At 41.0% G+C, this 16,966-nt stretch overlaps 1 protein-coding gene across 1 annotated transcript in view; it reads left to right on the forward strand.

The window, feature by feature from the left end:
* Positions 1-16,592, forward strand: part of LOC109520692 (anosmin-1-like) — a gene marked incomplete at its 5' end in the record, with an annotated part of 39,433 nt that extends 22,841 nt beyond the window's left edge. The window contains 10 exons of the mRNA XM_019878088.1: positions 2,179-2,308; positions 4,177-4,270; positions 5,038-5,275; positions 9,362-9,500; positions 11,998-12,252; positions 14,229-14,323; positions 15,430-15,592; positions 15,739-15,971; positions 16,080-16,209; positions 16,303-16,592. Of these exons, the coding sequence (XP_019733647.1) occupies positions 2,179-2,308; positions 4,177-4,270; positions 5,038-5,275; positions 9,362-9,500; positions 11,998-12,252; positions 14,229-14,323; positions 15,430-15,592; positions 15,739-15,971; positions 16,080-16,208 (1,476 nt within the window). The remainder of the gene's footprint in view (positions 1-2,178; positions 2,309-4,176; positions 4,271-5,037; positions 5,276-9,361; positions 9,501-11,997; positions 12,253-14,228; positions 14,324-15,429; positions 15,593-15,738; positions 15,972-16,079; positions 16,210-16,302) is intronic.
* Positions 16,593-16,966: the final 374 nt, after the last annotated feature.

The raw sequence follows: 16,966 nt of genomic DNA on the forward strand, positions 1-16,966 counted from the left end.
TCGGAAAGACGCAAATCTACGAAACTTTAAAAAACAAGGCATCGATTCAACTCCTGATGACAAGCCACCATCCAGCGAGGAAGCAATGCAAATGGCAACAAATCCATCAGTATGCACAAGAATTACCAGACATCGGTGATCAACGCGACAGTTACTTGCAACTAGCAAGAAAACTATATGACACGCAGGCAAACATTGTCATAAACCAAAGAATGCATCCAACAAAACAATCCAAAATAGACACATTTTTTTCCCTAAGACAGAAAAAAATAAACATTAAAATACTGTATGTATTTTACTGTTGTGATTTTTTTGGGATACACCTGTATTGCAGTTTTTGTTATATAAACAGTTTTTGGACAGTATATTTTTGTATTTTTTTGATTGTGTTGTTACACATGCATTTTGTCAACATACTTGCAGGTTCATAAAGGACATGTACCATGCTCATTTCCCAAATGAGGAATTTCTGTTATCAGGACAAATTGGACAGCGCAAACAAGAGTCCGCACTAGAGAACATTTACTGTAGTCTACCTGTATATGTAGTAGTGGTAGTTCCAATAATTGTCATTTGCATCGCACACATAGGGGTTGTGTAGGTCCCCGCTACCCCCTGTCCACTTTATTGACACTTTCCACACTGTCCACTCCCAACCATTTTTAAAATAATGCTTCGGGCTGTGTCAAAAGTTATTTTTACTGTATGACGTGACTCATCAAAAATGGATAGTAGGCCACAAACGGCCCCCTGATCATAGTTTGGACACCATGGTCTTTGATTGGTGATTGGATCCAACCTCTCACCCAAAGTCAGCTGGGATAGGCTTTAGCACACCCACAATCCTAATCAGTAAAAGTCGTTCAAACTATGGACGGATGGGTGGCTTATTACCTTTATTCGTTCCCAACACATTATCGTTAATCTAAATATTCATCACGAGTGAAATTCATCATGAGTGAAATATCACATCACATTTTAGATGATTTTTAAATGTAATTTGTTTTTGTGTTCTCTTTTGCTCGTGCTGTTAAAAGTAGGTAGCCTCACAACCATATAGAATTTAAAAAAAAAAAAAATCTAACCTTTTTATTATGAGCATGTCCATTTGCTGCCACAATGCTTCCAATTTATCCCACTACCGCCCCATTTTCTTTAGATTGGAAACAAGATGGCTATTACATGGGTGTTTGCAGAAATATGGAACCCCCCAATAAATAGCAGAGGCAATCGTATCAAGCAAACAATTTATTTAGCTAAGGGAGCACGTAAGACGTGAGGAAAAAGAAAAAGATACAGGAACAAAACACTACACACACCAAGTTAATCAACCAAATGCAGGTGAGAATATCTAAGGCGATTGGGCGACGCAAAAGAGGAGACAGCCACCAGGAAAAAATCCACTGCACAAGAGGACAGGACGAACACTACACAAGTATAAAAAATAGTCCAGCGACTCTTTCCCTTCCCTCCAGCACCTATAAAACCTACCTAGTTGTGATTACAAGCAGGTGTGCCCTGAGGACTCCGCCCCTCCATCTGTCCCGGTAACTGAAAGAGAAAAAACAAACAGATCTCCATCCATGATGGATTACAACGGTGGCATGGCTCAGCGGTAAAGTGCTCGATTGGATTGTGGGTTCCATCCTCAACCCCTTGTGACCATGTCAAAGTGTCCTTGAGCAAGACACTGAACCCTAATTATCTCCCAGTTGACCTGGCAGAGCATGGAACCAGCCTACCTTTGTGGGTGAATGTGAGGCTTTATGAAGCGCCTTGGGCACCATATGGTATTGGTAAAGTACAATATAAGTGCAGTCCGTTTGCCATTAAAGTGTTGACAGTCAGCACTTTGGTTTGATGACTCAGGTGTTGACAATGTAGGACCATGGATGGTTTTGAGACGCTGACTAACAATAAATGTATATTTTCACTGAACTGAGTCTGATATATGTTGTACACATCAAAAGCTGTGAAACTCTGCCTTGCACTGATTTCAATGTAGAATGTGAATATAAATGTATGCTCTGTGTAAACATGTTGTTTTACCTTGCAAATCATTGCTACAGAAAAGGAACATGTTCTAAATCACAGCTCGTCGTCATGGGGAGCCGTTATTGCACTGATATGCAACCTTGCATGTCATTGTTCATATGTTTGATGTGTTTGCATTTTTAGACACTTTCTGAGGAGGCACTCCTGTCAGATGTGAAACCTCAGCGTTGGTATCAGTTCAGAGTGGCGGCAGTAAACAGTCAAGGCAGCAGGGGCTTCACCACACCAAGCAAGCACCACATCTCCAATAAAGGTCAGCCTGTTGAGCTGTGCTCTCCTCGCTTGATAGTGAAACTCAATGTTGTATCTTGAGCCAGTGATCAACACATCAAGGCCTCCTTCATTCTTGCCAATGTGTGAGGGATAATGTAACTCTCTGAGGGCACGTCAGTCACTGAGAATTGTTTGTCTCTTTGACACTTCTCTCTCACTACATGAATAAAAGGGAAGGAAGTTTAAATGAGATGGGATCTCATTAAGGACACAACACACACTCATATACTTTATGCTAATATTCATCGGACTCCGTTTTTATATGGTCTTATTGGTGTTATGCTATAATTAGCCAAAGCATGTCTGCATTTGACTTCAGGGTAACCGGATCTCTTTAAACCTTTATCTGTTGAGACTTTGTCTGAAGTCTAATTTTCAACCGCAGTATAAACAAAATTGGAATTCCTGCATGACATTCTCCTTGCAGATCACTTTGGCCCTTTCACCGCATTCAAGGAAAAGTCAACATGTTCGGAAAAAGGTGTGATTTGCTTCTTTGCAGGGACTCACACAACAATATTGATACCACTCTCACATCTGTCCTTCATACATAAGACTGTTTAGCATAATGACTGGAGACAGTGGTAAGAATCTGGTTGTTTTTGAACTACGAAACCAAGAAACACAATAGGGCTGCCACCAAAATGTGCTTAACGTGTTATAATCAGAATTGTTTTGCTCTTGAAAAAGGTGTGAGAGTGTACCGTTTTTATATTTATGCTTGACAAATGTATCTTTCATCACCTGTATTTTATTTTAAGATTTGCTCAGACCAAGGATAGTGCCTCAGCTGTTTCTCTTGGCTCTCTCTTGATTGTTGGCTTCATACTAATTCTGTGCATGCATGTGTGTGTGTGTGTGTGTGTGTGTGTGTGTGTGTTAAATTGGGGTTCATGGTGAAAGGTAAAAGACACACACGCTGACATTCCAAATACCATCTGATAGCAGTCAGAGTCGTATGTTTCTAGTTTACTGGACTGATTAGTCAGGGGCTAGGGGTCATGGGTTACAAATCAGGAAGCTAGCAGATGTCAAACAGGTTCATCCTATGTTTTGGGGTCTCCCCGTGTGACCTCACTAGTCGACAGTGCCGCTTGCCTTTGTAATCATCAGGGAATGTGGATTGTGGAACTCATCCTGATGTCTTCGTCTTGTAAAATACTGGACTGAAATCTATCTGGCTGAGGGGGGACAAAATAAATTTAGGCCTTCGAGAAACATTCTGTATGCAAGCACACAGTAAATGAGCAAGTCCACCAATTCTAATATTAAACTTTGGCCTGTGCATAAAGGCCAACCAGGTAAAGTCTCTGGCCAGTGGGAAGCCTGCCATGGGGGATGTGGTTCTAATCAGATCCTTTTTTTGTAGTTGTAATTAAATACAGGGCTATGAAGTACTAACGAGACACAGGTTCTGTGTTGTAAGAGCCGCGACCTCACGATTTGCTCCTCGAGGCAAATGTAGACTTGCAGTGGATGTCTTCAGTCTATGTTGTGGTAGCTACTGAAAAAGTTATTGTCATGCTTGTCCAGTCTCGCTCACCTTTCATGCTATTAATCGAATTGGCTGAACAGACTCCATTGAGACCAAGAGGAAATTAGCCTTTTCCCCACAGCTTATCCTGTCAAGGGTCATGGCAGGGGTTGGAGTTTAGAGATATTGAAGACTTGATTTTATCATTACACTACAGAGTTTTGCATTTTGTTAATTAATGTTCAACCTTTTGTATGACGAGTTGGCATCATGCACGGCCAGATAAAGCACTCCTTGTGGCTAAAGCCCATAGCGAAATATAAAGATTTTGCTTGAATGACAATCCCTTTCTATCTCTCTCCCTTTTGCTGCAGACCCGTCAGCTCCAGACCCTCCAATAAATATTCGGGTAAGCAACCAAACTCTGGTTGGGATGACTTCACTAGCAGGATCTCACTTCACAGAAAGGTATTGAGCAAACATAAACACATAAATTGTTTATTTTACTTTGTATTTGCTGGTGCTGTTGATAAGTATCTTTTCTGCGCATTTGATCAGCAGTTATATTCATCTACTGGTAATCAATCAATTAAATAATAGAGTCACTGTATACTGTAGTTTCCCTTCAAAATAAATGAGCAAACATTTACAGAAAGGTCAAAAAAGGTGACAAAAGCCACAATATAATCAGACGACTAACGAAGAGCAATTTTATCGCAATATCAATTACTTCAAATTTACCCACCTTTATTTTTGATCAACAAAACAGGCCATAACCAAACCAACTCCATATTCAAAACCACTTTTATCCCACAAAACAAACACCATAAAATGAAATTGCACAGACGAGGACACGATTCACAACCGCAACAGAAAAAAAGCAGCAGAGACCCAAATTACATCAAAAGAAAGGGCAAAATAAGTAAAGTACAATAATCAGTCCCAGTCTTAAAAACTGGGCATCAAATCCATATCCCTTTATGACATGTTTCGTGAAATGTGGAAACCCAAACCATCTCTTTCCTAAACTAATGAGGTTACTATAAGCCTTTGCTTGAAGGACTTGTCTTAGGGAGGGTGATGAATTCAAGACCACTTAGGGAACTAGTTGCTGGAGACATGTTAGTTTGACTCCTGAAAATAATTTTTCCAAGTATTGCACTGTCTTGTTGCATACTGGGAGTTGACTGGCGTTTATGTATGGTGTGTTTTGACATCTTGACCTCTCTCCTCAGGTCAGGGGGGAGTGGAATCACTGTGACCGTCTTAATACACTGGGACCCCCCTCAGGATGGAGACTTGCCAGTCCACAACTACAGAGTCACATGGATGTCTCGACATAGGACACAAAAAAACACACACCTAGCACATGCAAACATGCATGAATTACATAACAACATGCGAAACCAGTTTACACAGCCACATGCACACCAGGAGAGTAAAAAAAGGAGCAACAGCAGGGTGACCCAGGGGGTAAGGAACTCTTTATTCACATTAATTAGAAAATGCAAGGGCACCCTAGTGGTCGACTGGTTCGCGGGTTGGCCTCACAGTGCAGAGGTGCATGATTTGATTCTGGCTCTGGCCTTTCTGTGTGGGGTTTGCATGTTGTGCTTGGGTGGGTTTTCTCAAGGTACTCCGGTTTCATCCCACGTTCCAAAAACATGTGTGGTGTACAGTTCAGGGTGTACCCTGCCTACTGCCCGAAGACAGCTGGAATCGTCTCCAGCACACCCCACGACCTGTGTGAGGATAAGTGTATCAAAAAATGGATGGATGGATGGATGGATGGATGGATGGATGGATGGATGGATGGATGGATGGAGTGATAGACAGGAGGGGCAGAGGAAGTGGTGGTAATCAATTTACATTACATTTGAATTTGTTTGTTCACAAAAAAATGCTTCAAAAGCCATTGTTTTAGGACAGTGTATGATACTTAAAAATCATTGGAGGCCTGTCTTGGAGATTTTTCATGCAGAATGTCCGTCTCAGTCTTCTATATCTATTCTGTTGTAAAACCTGAACAGATTTATGCTCTTGTGTTTAAGGTGTATGCTACTAAAGCACGCAGATAAACAGCATAGTTAAAGATGTTAGAGCTACATAATAATTATTTAAGATATGAAATAGAGAATGACAGCATCCATCGAAGTTTTCCAATGTTATATTAAAAGCTTAATACAGGTAGGATTCAAGACTTTCTACACATTTTCTGACTTTTTTTGTTTTTACTTTGAAATGTTGTTTATACTGTTTGTTCGAAATACAATTGTTTTGCGTTAGACAAGCATAACTTTGTCAAAAGAGCTAAGATACCATTTTGGTCGGGTGATAAAGCACTGATATAAAATGACGACTGAGCCCCGTAACGTGCCGTGAAATATTATTTGCCCCCTTCCTTATTTTTGTGTTCTTTGCATATTTATCACATACAAAAGTTTCAGTATACCAAACCAATTTTAATATCACACAGACACTACCCAAAGAAATGCAAAATGCGGTTTTGAAACGCCAATTTAATTTAGTAAGGCACAAAAAAATCCCAAACCACCTGTCCCTATGAATAAATAACCCACTCCCCCGCCCTCCGACAGTTTTGGGAAAGCTGAGTTCAATTTCACAGGCAACACCCTTGCACCACATTTGTCGAATCTAGAAATCACATAAATAGAATCTGTCAGTCAAAGTGAAGTCGGCTACAAGATCTCAAGAAACAAACACATCATGCCATGAGCTGAAGAAATTCAAGAAGAAATTAGAAAAAAAGTTATTGAAATATATCAGTCTGGAAAAGGTTACAAAGCCATTTCCAACACACTGGGGCTCCAGCGAACCACTGTCAGAGCCATTACCCACAAATGGATAAAACTGGCAACAGTGATAAACATTCCCAAGAGTGGTCGACCAGCTAATATTACTCCAAGACTGCAACGACGACTCATCCAGGAGGTTGCAAAAGAACCTAGAACAACACCCAAAGAACTCCAGACCTCGCTGGCCTCAGTTCAGATCAGTGTTCTCTACCATAAGAAAGACTCTGGCCAAAAATGACATCCATGGGAGAGTTCCCAGGCAAAAACCACTGCTGTCCAAGAAGAACACAAAGGCTCATCTCACATTTGCCAAAAGACATCTTGATGATCCTCAAGACTTTTGGGAAAAAACAGTCTGTGGACTGATGAGACAAAAATTGGACTTTTTGGAAGATGTGCAGCCCGTTATGTCTAGGGTAAAAAATGGCACCTCATTTGATAAAAACATTATATCAACAGTGAAGAATGGTGGTTGCATTGTGAAGGTCTGTGGCTGCTTTACTGCCTCAGGACCAGGACAACTTGCTGTGATTGATGGGACAATGAATTCTGCTGTCTCCCAGAAAATCCTGAAGGAGAACGTCCGACAATAAGTTTAGGCCCTCAAACTCAAGTGCTCTTGGATCATACAGCAGGACAACGATCCAAAACATACCAGTAAGTCCACCTCTAAATGGCTAAAAAAAACAAGATTAAGGTTAGGGAGCGGCCAAGTCAAAGTCCGGATTTGAATCCAATTGAGATGCTGTGGTGTGACTTTAAATGTGAAGTTCAGCTAGAAAACCCTCCACTATGGCGTAGTTGAAGCCATTCTGTGAAGAAGGCTGTGCCAAAATTCCTCCATAGCAACATCAATGACGAATCATCAATGATTGCAAACGCTTTATTTCAGGTATTGGTGCCAAGAGGATTAGGGGGGCAATTACCTTTTCACATAGGGACAGGTGGGTTTAGATTTTTTTCTTGCCTCAGGAAATTAAATTGGCATTTAGAAACTGCATTTTGTATTTCCTTGGTTTGTCACTGTGTGATATTAAAAATTGTTTTGATTAACTGAAATCTTTGTGTGAGATAAAATGCAAAGAACACAGAAATTAGGAAGGGGGCAAATAAGTTTTCACGGCCCTGTAGATTAGCTGTACCCAAAGAGATTTGACTATTCTGCAGTCTGCTTTTTCTGAATAGTGTTGAAATCAGATGAAAACAATGTAATGTATGAGCCAGCCTGTCACGAGACAATAGTTAGTCACAATGAGCTGATTTGCAAAATATGGATGACAAATACCGTAAGTAATTGTTGAGTGAATGCAGGAGCCAAAACTCTTCCAGGTAGAAACACGTCTGTCTCTCTGTAGGTCTCGTGTAATGTTCAACAGGTGTTCAAACTTGAGGTTTTTGTGCAATTTTTGAGAGAAAAAAAAATGTGGAGATGTGAATAAATCAGAATTTCAGTTTCATCAGAAGTTTCTGTTGTATATATTTTGATCATGTATCAGAACTTAAGCCTCAACTTTAGCCTCAATATATGAACATAAACATGAAGGTTTTAAACCTTTTAGTGCAAGTTTGCTCATCTGGAATAAGCTATCCTCAATACAGTAGTGATGGTGATCCCAGACTAAGCCCGTTGGAGCCATTTATCTTCAGTCAGGTCCTCTGTTCTGCTTGACTGGGAGGCCAGGAATTTAAATAAGGGCTCTTACAAGTGTTTTTTACTCGCAGCTGCATCTACTTACTAGAAACAGAAAGAGACAACATCACAACAGGTAGCAGCAAGAAGAACAGAGGCACAAAATGTGTAATGTGCTGGTCATTTCAGTGCCCATCGTTAAAGAAAATGAAGCTCATGTTTCTGTCAAGTAGGATTTTATGCATTTTGTGGGATATGCAGCATTAACAATGTAAAAGAATATTGAAGGAAGCTTCCTCAAACATGAACATCTTTGCAGAATTAGTGGTTATGACTACTTTTTTTCATGTAATATCCTCTGACATTAAACACTAGAATCGAAATCCAGGCTTTTTTTTCACAGTGCCGCATATGTGTACACACGCACACACACACACACACACGCACACACACACACACACACACACACACACACACACACACACGCACACGCACGCACATGCACACGCACACAATTGCACAGGCCATATGTTTTGTCTATCTTGTTTGCACTAGAAATACTTCAACCTCGTTTTCGCTGCTAAACACCAAAGAACCGCTTTTAGCTCAGGTCTGTGACATTTTGGCTTACACACGTACACGCACACACACGCATACACACACAAACACACGCACACACACACACACACACACACACACACACACACACACACACACACACACACACACACACAAAAGTGTTATCGTCTAAACATCTCTTTGTTGTGGCTGGTTCAGGTCCACACAGGCAGACGAATTTGATTGACTAAGAGTCACTAATGAGCTGTCAGTCAAACAGTGGTCTAATACAGAACAGGTCTGGCCTGTCAGTCAAATGGGAGGGCACACACATCCGTCACTCTGTGAACGGTGGGGGGGGCTATTGAAGAATATGAAGGCCTGGTGGATGATGAATATAACATTCACAATGCCTCTGGTGGTTTTTGAAGCCACAGACCTTTGGCATAATTTCCTTAGGACACCAGTCAGGAGCCTGAAAAAACATTGGAACAGATTTAATAGTGAAAATTCCATTTTTTTAAATCATCTTTCCATTTTTATGTTGTGTCATAGGTGCAGTGTGATGTGTGGCTACAGGGTCTTCGTCCTGAAACTTCCTACTTCCTCTCTGTACAATCAGTGGCCTACTGGGGTCAGAAGAGACTAAAGAGCCCAAGAGCCCACATTGTCTTTACTACAGTCCCTTGTAAAGGTAAATGATGTAAAATGTCCTGTTAGTGACTTGACATACTTGGCTGTTGATTTCTGATATGAGAGATGCATTATAGGATCGGACAATAAAATCTCATGCGAGAGCAGGGTCAAAACTATTGCCTTTCAAAATAAAACTGGAATAGTGCCCATCAAAGCCAATTTTTAAGTTGGGAAAAATTATTATTTTTGGGTGTCTGCATGCTGCTTCCTGGGTCGTAAAGTAGAACAAAAGATGTCATGAGCATACGAATGGTGCCTTTTTCATAAATTCCCGTATCCATTTAGTATCGCAAGTCTTGACGAAAATATGATGCGGGGGTTCTAACTTGACCCATGCAACATTTCTCCATAGAGTTGAATGAAATTGTCGGGCTGTGCTAAACTGGTACTCCAGCACTTTTCGTTCTTTTATTTATGATGGAAGAAGCCAATGGGGTGGCACGGTGGCGATGGGTTAGCACGTGCACCTCACAGTGCAGAGGTGCAGGGTTCGATTCCAGGTCGGGCCTTCCTGTGCGGAGTTTGCATGTTCTCCGCATGCCTGTGTGGGTTTTCTTCGGGTACTCCTGTTTCCTCCCACATTCCAAAAACATGCATGGCAGGTTAATAGAACACTCTAAATTGTCCCTAAGTGTGAGTGTTGTGTGTGATGGTTGTTTGTCTCACTGTTCCCTGGCTGGCAACCAGTTCAGGGTGTAACCCACCTATTGCCTGAAGATGGCTGGGATAGGCTCCAGCACACCCGTGAACCTCGTGAGGAGAAATGGATTCGAAAATTGGTGGTTGGAAGCGATTGGGCAAACTGAAATGGACTGCACCATTTCAATTTTGGGGAGAACGAAAGAAAGAAAGAAAGGAAAAAAATCCAACCATTCATTGTCCGAGCTGCCCTATTGGCTTCTTCCATTCTAAATAAAAGAATGAAGAATGTCTCGAATCGAACCCTGAAGAAAAAAGAAGTGAAAAAAAAGCAGAGAGAGAGAGAAAGTGAGTGAAAGAATTTAAGAACATATCATGTAGCTGTCAAAATCCTGACAGAGTAAAACAAGTTACAACAAGTAGGAATAATTTCGCATACTGGGTTGTAAGAATATAGTATAGTAATACTCTAAAGCAGGAGTGCCCAATACGTTAGTCCCAATCGACCAGTAGCCCACAGACTGGTCCCAAGTCAATCGCGAGGAGTGGGGGGGGGGGGGGGGGGGGGGGGGTGAATGGAAAAAAAAAAAGATTTTTGTGTCTATGGGCATGTTTTTGTTTCTATTTTTGTGTTTGTGCACACTGCACCCTAAGCATCCTATCAATTTCAATTAAAACAAAAAAATCAAGTCACCTTTAACATACGGTGGTGCGTGACCTGCATCACCAGAAGTTGTTAGCGGTCAGCAGTCCGCAATTGCAGCTTGCTATCAGAGCTGTTGAGATATATCTTTTTTTATTATTATTATTTTTCTCATTCAAAGTTTGTTTCATGTACAATTCACCGATGGCAGTGGCAAAGAATGGGAATCTGGGGCGCCAGGAGAAGCATTTTAAAACAGTACAAGTACATATGATGCATTTAACACGCTGCAAAGCGCGTCACATGCCTGCACCATGCAGGACAGTGCCCCCCTAGGATGGGGTTTGGACACCCCTGCCGTACGTTATGCATTTTATTGCAAGGACTGCGACCTGACGGAGATGCCTGAGATTTATTTTTTAAAACACTTAATACTGTTTCATGCCATTAATTGTTGCCATCTCTGAAGTTCAAAGCACATTACACTGATTCATACATAACTGAGTTCATGATACAGCAGTTGAATTTGTCAGCATGCTCCGGTTCCCTCCATGTTTCTAAGCTCACTGGCACATGCAGAGCGTGGAAAGTGGCAAGTTAATAGTGGTCCAGGCAACGAAAGTATTTCTAGATAACCTCTCAGTCGACGCAGTGCAAGAATATATGCCAGCTGCAGGTCAATTATCAGCCACGTATTAACAATTCCATGCAGAACATGTTACCATTTATATTTCAAAAAGTAACCATATGTGAGGCTGAAAGGTCAGATGAAGTCAATGAGTGTCCTTGAGTAAACAATAATGAAGTCTAGCTTTGCACTTTTACCGCTACTTTGCAAGGGTAACAGCATATGTTCATAAACCTTGTGTATCACATCCCGAAATACGTACTGTATTGTTGTTTTATCAGAGCAATACTTGCTTGAGAGTGAATTCAATGCATGAAACATGGCATGCATGTAACTGTGTCGTGGCTGATGAAGCACATTCAATCCACTGTCCAATGGCTGCAACGTCTGGACATTTAACACCGTAAAGCTGCCCTCATACGCGAGAGAGAGAGAGAGAGAAGCACATTCAAATGCAGAAATCTCACGATGATTTGAATGAAACTAATTTTTGAAATGTTTTTTTCAATTTTATTACGAGTAAATTAAATGTGTCAGTAATACATTTTAAAAGCGGCCCTATTTTCCCCATCCCGTATCAATTAGATTCAACCAAAGGAGAAGACTTCACTAATGAGCTCCCCTCGGCATCTTCCTCATCGTCCCCATCCGCGTCCTTGGCTCATTCCCTCTCATCCTCTTCCCCATCCCCTCCTGATCTCCCCCCTTTGTCTTCCCTTCCTCAACCTGAATCTCCTCTTGACACTGTCATCCCTGGTGACCTTCGCCTGGAGGTTGCTGCCCCCCATTACCGTAGCGGTCAGCTGCAGGTCAAGGTGTTCTGGAAGTGGTCTAACCATGGTGAGTTGATCGAGACACACACGACTGCTGAGGACATTGTAATCGCAGAATAATTGTTTTCCTCCATTGTGGTGCTAATAGAAGTGATCAAATCAACAAACAACCACAAAATAGAATAACCAACATGGATCTGTGGTAAATTCGCAAGTCTCTATATTTGCGTTATTGACTGAATCTTAATTTTGTCCTGATATCTTACTTGTTTAACTTACTTAAAGTATTAATTGTATGAAAATAGTGGGAAAGCGGCATATTCTCACATCTGCTCAAGTTAAAAAAGGTACCGCTGCACACTTTTTTTGCAGTGTGTAGATTCTCTTGTTGACTGAAGTGTGTCACTTATGCACTTTCATAAAGTGCACATACTCTGGGTGGAGTGACGATAAAATGTGAGTGTTCCCTGTCTAAACACCTTTCCTGCACCTATTCTAACAGAGACTTGAGCATCTTTTCTCTTCTCAAAAATTGTGGCGTAATTCAGACGGTTCTGTATCCCAGTTTTAGTAAAGCTGTATTCACCATCGCCCCCACTCCGCTCTCAACTTCACTTTGGCCATTTCTGTCCATTACCATAGCAAACAAGCACAACAGTAAAAGCGTTGTGTGTATTGCTACCGTCCTGGTCCTCTTCTCTACAGTGTGGTTCACTGGTTAGTGATATGATGTTTGTGATATGGTTGGCCTGCTTTGTGGTTTGTTGGCATTGTTTTTGTTGGATTTCATACAAAGTATGCTTGTCCCTCATCACTTGCCGTAGCGTAGGGAAAGAGAGACAGAGAGAGAGAGAGAGAGAGAGAGAGAGAGAAAGAGAGAGGGGGGGGGTGATTGGCCTTGTCCGAAAAAAGCAGCACATCTCTGTTCGACTCCTCCTCATCGATACCAATTAATTGTCTTATCATAAACACATCGGCTGCGTGGGGATAGCTGGCTAGGAGCTAGATGCAGGCTAACGGCGGCTACACAGCCAGAGCGTAAAGTGAGAGTAACACATATTTGTTCATTAAATGATGGAACGTTTAAACAAAAACGAGGTGATGTCAGTTGATTTCGTTATTTTCTGAGAAACACACAAACTTTTGCACAATCACATTCAACTGCTCATATTGATGATGTTGTTGATATGCCAGCACATTTTATTGTGAATTTTATCATAAAATGTAAGGTGAAAAGATTCTGGACTGTGAGGGCAATCATCATCCTAATGCAGCTTTACATTTATGATTCTAGTAGTATATGACTGTTTTCCACACAATTTAAAACAAAAATACATTGTTTGTGTAAGATTACAACTTTTTTCCTTGATAAACTACAAATTTGCATTTCAGTGTCATAATATCACAACTTTATTGTGTGGCCCTAAAATTCCTTGGAAGGATCCCAAGTTTGATTTCCAAAATCAAAAAAATGTTTTTTTAAGTTTAAATAAATGATAGCATGTTTTTTTGTTGTTGTTATTGTGAACAATTTCAGTTTGATCTACAGTAGGTTTTATGTTGTGAGGCATATGGAAGGTGAAAAGGTTCACAATATATCCTTTTTTCATGACAAAAATATTGTCCTTTACTGATGATTGACGACTCTATGAGAAACTCCTTAATGTTTGTAACAAAAACATTGACTGCAAATGAAATCTGGGTCTTTATTATCTTAAAAGGATGGTAGGATAGCAGGATTTTTTGCCCTGAATTGTTCCTGCAGATTTCCTCTTCTGATACAATCTACAGTAATCAGCATCGAACAAACTGTAGCTTGAGGAAAAAACAAAAACAAAAAAAAAACATGGGAGTGTCTCCACACTCGTCTGTCCTGTAGATTTTGGCAGGTGGGAAGTAAGAGGAGATATCAAATGAGTCACACATCACTTTTGACCGTCATAAAAAATGAATGTACATAAACAGGATTTTGACATGTTGGTTTTGTCCCTACTCCCATACAATGCAAACGCTCAATGTCTCTTTTGTTTTGTTATATTGCAGCCAGAAATCGTCACGCTGGTCCATACATTGTGCGATGGCACCCACATACCTGCAGCGCTAATGTTACAAGCACCGAGAGCAGAGCAAATGTGCAGGTACATCCTCATGGCTAATTAATGATGTGTCAAAGTGGCTGGTTTTGGGGTTACATGTGTGAATGTGAATCAGTGGCAGGTTGGGTTTCAACAACATAACTCATTTTTTCCCCATTGGAATGCCCCCATCTTCTGTGTTTGTGTAACCTCGCTCTTGGCCATCATCGCTTTTTCCGGCCTCACTTCTGTCATCATCTTTGGCTCTGATTTCTTAGCTTCTATTAAATTGTGTCATCTACACAGATAGCAAACACCGACAAAAAAGAAGGAAAAAAAAAGAAAATAGCACCCCTGATAGGTGTGAATCCATTCAATAACACCATAAAACAAAATGTTTATTCACAAAACAAAATACAAAATGATACAAGGAGGGAGCATTAGTCCAAAATGCAATGATGATCATTTGATCATCTGTAGTAAAGATGGGGGGCGGCCCGGTAGTCCAGTGGTTAGCACGTTGACTTCACAGTGCGGAGGTACCGGGTACCGGGTTCAATTCCAGCTCCAGCCTCCCTGTGTGGAGTTTGCATGTTCTCCCCGGGCCTGTGTGGGTTTTTTCCGGGTACTCCGGTTTCCTCCCACGTTCCAAAAACATGCATGGCAGGCTGATTGATCACTCTAAATTGTCTCTAGGTGTGAGTGAGGCCGTGCATGGTTGTTCGTCTCTGTGTGCCCTGCGACTGGCTGGCAACCATTTCGGGTTGTCCCCCGCCTATTGCCCGAAGACAGCTGGGATAGGCTCCAGCACCCCCGCGACCCTAGTAAGGATAAAGCGGTTCGGAAAATGGATGGATGGATGGATAGTAAAGATGGTAATGCACAATCAGTGCTAGCTGAAAAAGAAACGGGTTTTGCTACATTTTTGTATGAAAATTTTAGTCATTGAAAATGATTTGTTTTGTTCAGTGAAGTGCATAATTTTCTAATACGATATCTTTCATTCTTTTATCATGCCACTGTACTTGACTATCAAGTTCACATTGTTGAAAGCGATCTTTTTTCCAAGATAAAGTAAATATAGCGGTTTCCAAAGTGGAAAAAAAGCAATATGTCACTGAAATCATGAGTTTTCCCACAAACCAGGCCATCATATTTTCACCCTCCAGGGTACGCATTACACCGTTGAAGGCCTTCTGTTTGCATGTAAGTACTGGGTAGCTGTGGCAATGAAGGGTGATCCTGAGTCAGAAGCTGTTGCCTGGGTTACGACCCCAACTTGCTCCTCCCTCAGGGTCAAAGGAGGCAAAGCCTTGCCCTGCCGCACCAAAGGTATATCTTATATTCATAATCACCATTTTAATGACTGAGATTATACTGCAAGATGTTGTAAACGTTGTATCACGCACATTATTAGAGCAGGAGAACAAATACCGTCTCTTGTTTTGAAATGAAATGTCTCATATCCTTTGAGTCAGAGCGCCCCACAGCAGGCAGAAAGCTGATACTGCGCACAGAGCGCCTGACGGCAGATTTTCAACGACTCGATGGTACGCTACTGGCTGTGTTTCGCTGGAGGGTATCTCAACACGCACTGGACATGGCAGAGGTTTATGGGTTCCAATTCACTTGGACTCTGCAGTCAGGTGTAACCTTGGAAGCAAAAAGCCATGAGGACACGCTTATCTCTCAGGCGCAGACAATTGCACCGGTGAGACAGAAATAACGTGCTGTTTATACAGCCTGAGTCTGAAGTACTAGTTATGCAGCCACTCATGTGTCATCATTTCCACTATTGAAAATGTTTCTTACATTACAGTCTCAGCGGGCAGTGATAGTTCATGGCCTCCAGAGTGACAGTGTTTACCAGGTACAGCTTCAGGTTTTAACAAGCGGAGAAAGCAACGGCACTGCAGTCTTCAAGACTTTTCACACTCCTGCAGTGTGAGGTAGCATTTTTTTTCTTTTGATGGGGACATGTTTAAAAATATATATATACATTTTGTTCACCAAATCTTATCCCTCCCAAATTTCTCTTTTAGGTCCAAGTGCTACCGGACTCTACTGCACCACTCGTGTGTTCGTTCCTGACATATTCCAAACTTTCTTTCGAAATACAACTGGTTTTAATTGAAGTAGTAAAATGAGGTAGCATGTGAACATTTTCCTTCTCATCTTGATTGCCTGCCCCTCTGCTTCTCTTAAAATCAGACGAGAAAGCTGATATAAGTGTTGGGGTGTTTTTTTTGTGTTTGTTTGTTTTGTAATCATAAATATATCAGGCTACAATACTTTTGACAAGAAATTTAAACAATAAATACAACTCTACATATATGGTGTACTGTACATCACATTGCTGGGCTGGAGATGTCTGCTCAATATTCCATTTAATAAGGCACTCTACGTCACTGGAACCAAATGAATTCCGCAAAGTCGTGTTGGACACCAGTTTGGTCTTGTATTTCGTAGAAATAAAGACTCTCAATTGAAAATGTTCTAGCACTGACCTCAAGTACTTTGTATGAATAGAAGCTGTAGATTGTGTTTATTGCAGTTGGACTGCAACATTGTCTTTCATGTGGTTCATTTTGCTAGAGTAAATAAAAATAGTCTGTATTTCAGATATTGTTATTTTATTAACAGTTGTATTCAAATATGTATGAAGACTTGTGCTTTTTATATTGTTGGTCTGTTCCAGCAAAGAAT

Source organism: Hippocampus comes, unplaced genomic scaffold (assembly GCF_001891065.2).
Source record: "Hippocampus comes isolate QL1 unplaced genomic scaffold, H_comes_QL1_v1.1 scaffold532, whole genome shotgun sequence".
Taxonomy (NCBI): domain Eukaryota; kingdom Metazoa; phylum Chordata; class Actinopteri; order Syngnathiformes; family Syngnathidae; genus Hippocampus; species Hippocampus comes.